The 7,017-nt window shown below is 47.4% G+C and overlaps 1 protein-coding gene across 1 annotated transcript in view; it reads left to right on the plus strand.

Annotated features, from left to right (window-relative positions):
* Window positions 1–6,037: 6,037 nt before the first annotated feature.
* Window positions 6,038–7,017, plus strand: part of LOC113220914 (protein Shroom2-like) — a gene marked incomplete at its 3' end in the record, with an annotated part of 7,757 nt that continues 6,777 nt past the window's right edge. The window contains exons 1-2 of the mRNA XM_026450261.1: window positions 6,038–6,318; window positions 6,408–6,539. Of these exons, the coding sequence (XP_026306046.1) occupies window positions 6,038–6,318; window positions 6,408–6,539 (413 nt within the window). The remainder of the gene's footprint in view (window positions 6,319–6,407; window positions 6,540–7,017) is intronic.

The following is a 7,017-nucleotide window of genomic DNA, read 5'->3' on the forward strand; positions in this document are numbered from 1 at the left end:
TAAGTTTCAATTAAGTTTGGTATACAATCTGTGGGAAGGGATTTCAGGGCAACCCACCATTAGAATGAATAGTTCCATCTGGAGTACCAGAAAACTCGGTATTGTCAATACCATGGTGTTTTGTTATATGAAAGGAATAGTATGCATTGACTAAAGATTATGTTTCGGAAGAATGATAATGGCCTGGGCCGGGTGTGGTGGCTCATGCCTGTAATCCCAGCACTTTGGGAGTCGGAGGTGGGAGGATTGCTTGAGCACAGGAGTTCAAGACCAGCCTGGGTGACACGATGAGACCTCATCTCTTTAAAACATTTTAAAATTAAATAGATAGAATTTTAAATGATAATGGCTTGGGAGAATGGTCACAAAACCAGGCAGACTGGGGAAAGAAAGGCACTCTTCAAGTCTGCAGGATGAAAGGGTATGCACAGAAACATGTGTGTCCTGGTCCTGCACATGAGACCCACAGTTCTAGGGACAAGGTGATTTAAAGCATTTAAAGAGTGTGTGGCTTGTGCAGGAGGAAACACCACGGCCTTCCATCTACTCAAGTCTGTCTGGGAGCCCTTGAAACTCAGCCAGAGGGACCGTGAGTGTAGGCGGGCTCTAGGTGGCGCCAGAGCTCTCTGTCCCCAACTCCACGGGTCTGTGGTTGAGCGACCAGCATGTAGGGGCTGAAGGTCCCCACACCATCTCCTTATCAACACCAATCCAGCCGTTTCAGAGGTGCCAACAAACAGAAACCAGTCTGACCCTGGCTTGATCCCCAAATACTTTCATTATGCATCAGGAAATTCAGAGGACTTGGGAAAAAAAGCATATATATTTTAGTAAATTTTCACTGTCCACAATAACCAGGATATCTTCAGTTAAAGCAGAAAGAGTATAACTCTTTTCACTGTGTGTCTTCATTTGCTTATTTAAAAAAAGTATCCCTAGGCCAGGTACAGGGGCTCACGCCTGTAATCCCAGCACTTTGAAAGGCTGAGGCAGGCAGATTTCTTGAGCTCAGGAGTGTGAGGCCAGCCTGGGCAACATAACGAGACCCCATCTCTCATTATACAAAAAGTTAGCTGGGCGTGGTGGTGTGTGTCTGTGGTCCCAGCTACTCAAGAGGCTGAGGTGGGAGGATCACTTGAGCCCAGGAGGTTGAGACTGCAGTAAGCCATGATTGCGTCACTGTACTACAGCCTGGGTGGCAGAGGGAGAGCCTGTCAAAACAAAACAAACGAACAAGAAACAAAACAAAAAAAGCCACAATTCGTATAAGAACTGCTGACTGTGTCATATATGAGAACACATATATCTGTATATTATCTTTTTAAAAAGGAGCTTCTGGGTTTGTTTTCATTTTTTCATTGCCTCATACAGCATTGCTCATTCTCTTCAGACAGTTTGAAAGGTGTAAACCAGGTAAGATGCATTTTATGAAGGCATGGAAGTCTCATTTCCATGCCAGGTTCCCTGCCTGCCTCCGACAACTCCCACCCAAGCTGCCTTCTGCACATGCATTCCCGTCCATGGGAAGCCCTCCTCCATGCCATCAACCTCCCTGGCTGTGATGCCCCTGTTCGGACTCTCCTATCTTCCTTTTTCCCTGGCCTGCATTTTAACCTCAACCCTGTGTCTTTTTGTCCCCACCGATGGACACATCCACAGGGATGTCCCATAGCTATGGGAGATGCACAATATACACTTTAGGTTTTTGTTGTTGTTGATAATTATGGTAAAATACACACAAAATTTACCATCCTAACCATTGTGGTGTTCAGTAGTGTTAAGTGTATTCACGTCATGCAACCAATCTCCAGAAACTCGTTTCATCTTGCAAAACAGAGGCTCTATGTACATTAAAGAGCAACTTCTCAGTCTCCCCTCCCCCACCCCTGGCAACCACCATTCTACTTTCTGCATTCATGATGTTGACAGATCAGGTACCTCATGTAAGTTGAATCATACAGTATTTGTCCTTTTGTAACTGGCTACTGTCACGTAGCATACCGTCCCCAAGGTTCTTCCATGTTGTAGCATATGTCAAAATTTCCTTTTTATTGCCAAGTAATATTCCATTGTATGGATAGACCACATTTTGTTTGTCCAGTCTTCCACCCGTGGAAAGTATACGTTTTGACTAAATGTCCAGCTGTTAAAGTGTGTATTAGATACAAGCTGAATGTCATCATTACAGAATAAACTTCTAAGGTAAAAGAGTAAATCTGGCATGATTATTACAATTTTGTTTTAAAACATAATATTCAGATTTCCACAGAATGACATTTTGGTCCAGAAACGGGATTGTTTAGCCTTCTCAGCTGCTAGAAGGCTTCTGTGGTCACTGCCTTATTCATTTGCAACACTAAATTAATTTTTATTTTAGCCTGAGGCCAGTGGAAGGTTGAGATGTGTTTTGGGTTTTTTGGCTAACTGCTGGTTTAGGTTAATGTTACCACCAAGCTGCTGTCTCCTGAATGTAACTGACCAAGTTAAAGGGCTAATTTCTCTTCATACTTGGATTTAAGGAATCAGTGCATGGGGATGATTCATTTTCTTTGAAACAGTTCTGCAAACTGAAGCTTTGTGTACATGGGGAGGAAGATACCTCCTGGATATTTTCAGAAGCAGATTTAAGGCTGAACATAGTGGCGCATGCCTGTCATCTCAATGCTTTCGGAGGCTGAGGCAGGAGAGTTGCCTGAGGCCAGGAGTTTGAGACCAGCCTGGGCAACATAGCAAGACCCCATCTCTACAAAAAATTAAAACCAAAAATTATTATATTTTTAAAAGCAGATTTAAGATCATTACTCTCCATTTTGATCTTCTTTGCTGCATGAAAAGTTGCCCCAAAATTAGTGGTGTCAACTAGAATTTCTAGTCATAAAATTGAGCACAAAGCAATTGACCTACACGGAGGTACTCAGAAGCATGCTATGTGTTAGGACTGGCTATTTCAAGATTTAAAAGTATGCTCTAGAAAATCTCCAAAAGGTAGTTACCTGCACATTATGAAAGTGTTGGGGAGGGAGGCGGTGTGAACAGTCACTGTGCTAGGGTCACAGGCAGCAAACAGTCGCAGGCGGGTAGCAGCGTCCCTGCCATGCAGATGAGACGGGGTTACTATATCTAAGGCAGTGCTCCAGCTGCAGGGCTGCGGATGTTCCCTATCTGTGCTGCCCATGCAGTAGCCACTACCCACATGTGGTCATTGAGCACTCGCAATGTGGCCAGAATGACCAAGGAGCTGAACTTTGGCTTTTGTCACTTTGAATAAATTAACCACTTATGAATGAGGATAAGTGACTTCCCTCTTCCCTCATGACTTGTCAGTGGCTACACCCGGGATTGATGTGCATCTGTCCAGGGCCAAAGCTAGGAATAGAGGCAGGGCACAGCTGGGACTCACTCTCTCCCTTACCCCATGACAGGGGCCTTCCACGGGGTTGGCTTGGGCCTTGGTTCTGGCTGCCAACTGGGTTCCTCAGTCTTTTTTCCACGTCGCCTCTGCAGGGGCCATATGTGCAAATGACTTCCTTCTCTCCTGTGTCTGGTGCGTGGGCCAGGAGGTTGGGCGACAGCTGGGGCTGCCTGGTGTTGCTTTCCACATGGCCTTTCTGCGTGGCTCACTTGGGCTTCCTCATGCCATGGCATCTCAAGGTCACTGAATTCCTCATAATCTATCACGTGTGTGTATGTGTATGTGTGTGTGTGTGTATGTGTGTGTGTATGTATATATATATATATTTTTTTTTTAACTTTATTATTATTTTTTAAGATGGAGTCTCGCTCTGTTGCCCAGGCTGGAGTGCAGTGGCATGATCTTGGCTCACTGCAACCTCTGCCTCCCGGGTTCATGCCATTCTCCTGCCTCAGCCTCCCAAGTGGCTGGGACTACAGGTGCCCGCCACCACACCCGGCTAATTTTTTGTATTTTTATTAGAGACAGGGTTTCACTGTGTTAGCCAGGATGGTCTCGATCTCCTGACCTCGTGATCCACCTGCCTCAGCCTCCCAAAGTGCTGGGATTACAGGCATGAGCCACCACGCCTGGCCTACACATATATTATTTTTAAGAGACAAGGTCTTGCTCTGTCACCTAGGCTGGAATGCAGTAGTGCAAACACGGCTCACTACAGCTTTAACCTCCTGGGCTCCCTGGTAGCTGCAACGACAGGCATGTGCCACCACGCCTGGCTGATTTTTTATTTTTTGTGCAGAGATGGGGTCTTGCTATGCTGCCCAGGCTGATCTCAAACTCCTGGCCGAAAGCAGTCCTCCCACAGCAGCCTCTCAAAGTGCTGGGATTACAGGTGTGAGCCACAGCACCCAGTCATTTGCATGCATACTTTGTGAGAACAAAATCTGCTGCTAATATTTTTATATGTGCTTGCTAATGATAGTTTATCTGGGAGAACTTTTATTGTACCCATGGAGAACTGCTGACCCTCTAAACCAGCTTGTAGCCCAGTTATTCCCATAGCAGGGTTGAACTAGTGTCGTCTTGAGTGTCGGACGTTTTCTTTTCCTAGCCTTCTCTTTTTCTCCCCTTTCCTCCAGTTTCAGTCAGTCTAGTTTATTTTCTTCATTAATTAACTATAAAGGAAGATGAAAGAAGTTGTGGATGTCATAGCACAGAGAAAGCCAGCTGAAAATGAAATTCACATGGCCAGAACCTTCCTTACGAGGATTTTGAGAAATTCCATGAGGTACAGTCTGGGTTTTACAATTGCTTTCCTTCCATGGGGTGCTGAATTTGTCTTTTATACTTTCTCTTTGGTTCCTGGGAAACTATCATAAAGTCAGCATGTTCCACATTTTGCCACCCATATACTTTTCCTCGTTAAAATGATCTGAGTCATCGAAAGGTTTGTGTTATTAAATGTTTTTCAGTTTTATTTTGTAAGATGTTCTTTATTGCATAATATTCTTTAATGTTTTTGCCTGCTGGGAAAAACGTCTGATCTCCACAAAGTATTTAAAGAGGCCCACTTGAGCTTGTTCTCCATGCTTCATTGGGCTATCAGCTGTCAGTTCTGTCCCAAATTAGAGAAAAGTAAAGCTGGCTTCCTACCATGAGGCTGGAGAAGTGAGTGCGGAAGGATCTCCCACCCGGCAGTGTTCCCTTGGAGGCCCTATTGCATTACCGACATCCATCGGGATTTCTAACCAGACACACCTCATTACATCTGGGCAGATGTGGCCAAGACACTTAAGAAGACACACATGGGATGGTGGGGACTGTGGCGGGGGAGGGCAGGAAAGCCCCTCTGTGTTCAAGAGCCCTGGCTGAAGGGACTCTAGCCTTTTGGTGCGGGTTGTCATGACTCCCTGGGGAGTATCTTTGGTTGACTAAGAGACTCAGGGTGAGATGCGGCTACTAGTCTTAGTCAACCAGAAGGTGGCTGTCTTTACTTTGTGACCTACGTAAACAGACACAAGCTGTCTGAACTCTGTGTGACCCGGCTGCCTGGGGGACTCATTTACCTTTTCTCCAGCGAAAGATAGGAGGTTCTCTGTATGTACATGTTGGGGCGGGCAGAGGGCAAAATTTGTGTACTCGTTTATTTAGAATAAATGTTCTTTATTTTTACATTTATGAGATTTTAAATTGACAAGTTAACCATATTTATGGAGGAACACATTTTAGAGATAAGGGCCGGCCGGGTGCAGTGGCCCGCACCTGTAGTCCCAGTACCTTGGGAGGCCAAGGTGAGTTGGATCACTTGAGGTCAGGAGTTCAAGAGCAGCCTGGCCAACATGGTGAAACCTGGTCTCTACTAAAAATACAGAAATTAGCTGGGCGTGGTGGTGAGCGCCTGTAATCCCAGCTACTTGGGAGGCTGAGGCAGGAGAAACACTTGAACCTGGGAGGCCCAGGTTGCAGTGATCCATGGCACTCCAGCCTGGGTGACAAAGTGAGACTCCATGGCAAAAATAAAGGGCTGCTGCAGCCTGTGATTCCCACTCTGGTTAGGGCAAGTGGGTAGTGAGCAAAAATCTAAAAAGAAGGTGTGGGTTTGGATTAAGTGTGCAACCCCTGAACATGGTGCCATGCGCCTGCCTGAGTTGCTGTGACCAGTGTCAGTCTCTGCACTGTTTGGCACAAGCGTGCGCGCTGTGCGCATTCCCTGAACTCCCTGCACTGCTTGACTCGAGCGCACACGCGCTGTGTGCAGTCCCCGAGCTCCCTACACTGTTTGGCATGAGCACACGTGCGCTGTGTGCGGTCCTCGAGCCCCCTGCACTGTTTGGCACGAGAGCGCATGCGCTGTGTGCGGTCCTCAACCCCCTGCACTGTTCGTTTGGCACAAGCGCACGTGCTGTGTGCGGTCCCGAGCCCCCTGCACTGTTTGGCACAAGGGTGAGCACTGTGTGCAGTCCCTGACCCCCGCCTCCCCTGCGTTCTTTTCTAGGAGGAGCGAGCTGGGCTGGAGGCCTCACTCCTGGCATGCCACCAAGTTCTCTGACAGCCACCCTGAGCTAGCGGCCTCCCCGTTCCCCTCCGCCAGCAGCTGTCCTTCCTGGTCTGGCCGACACCATGCGAGGTAGGCACCCGTTCCCGTCCAGGACGCCAGGTTTGTTCAGCCTTCTACAGGGAGCACACTGCAGAATTATGTTGATGTTTCTGATGAGACTGGGCCACTGACACATAATCACAGTTGGAGTGCTCTGAATTTTTGACTGAACTGGCAAGCACGTGACACAAAATGAAATGGCAAGACAAGGCGTGAGCAAGAAGGGGGGCATAGGACTTGGGTTTTGGCCAAGCTCCTTTGGGATTGACCAGGTGGGATGCCAGGCGGTAGGGTTCTGAGCCGGTGGGATGGCGTCTACCGCACCCCTCTCCTTTCCGGGGTTTTACGCACAGACTGGAAGGCAGGAGAGCTATATGGGGCGGCAGGTGTATCTTGTAAAAGCTCCCAAGAGGTTCTGTTAAGCTTTGGTAGCCTCTCCTCAACCCTCTTGGCATTAGTGGCAGTATCCTCACTAGTCTCCTGTTAAGAGGATGGCGGTAACAGCAGA

Source organism: Piliocolobus tephrosceles, unplaced genomic scaffold (assembly GCF_002776525.5).
Source record: "Piliocolobus tephrosceles isolate RC106 unplaced genomic scaffold, ASM277652v3 unscaffolded_16397, whole genome shotgun sequence".
Classification (NCBI taxonomy): domain Eukaryota; kingdom Metazoa; phylum Chordata; class Mammalia; order Primates; family Cercopithecidae; genus Piliocolobus; species Piliocolobus tephrosceles.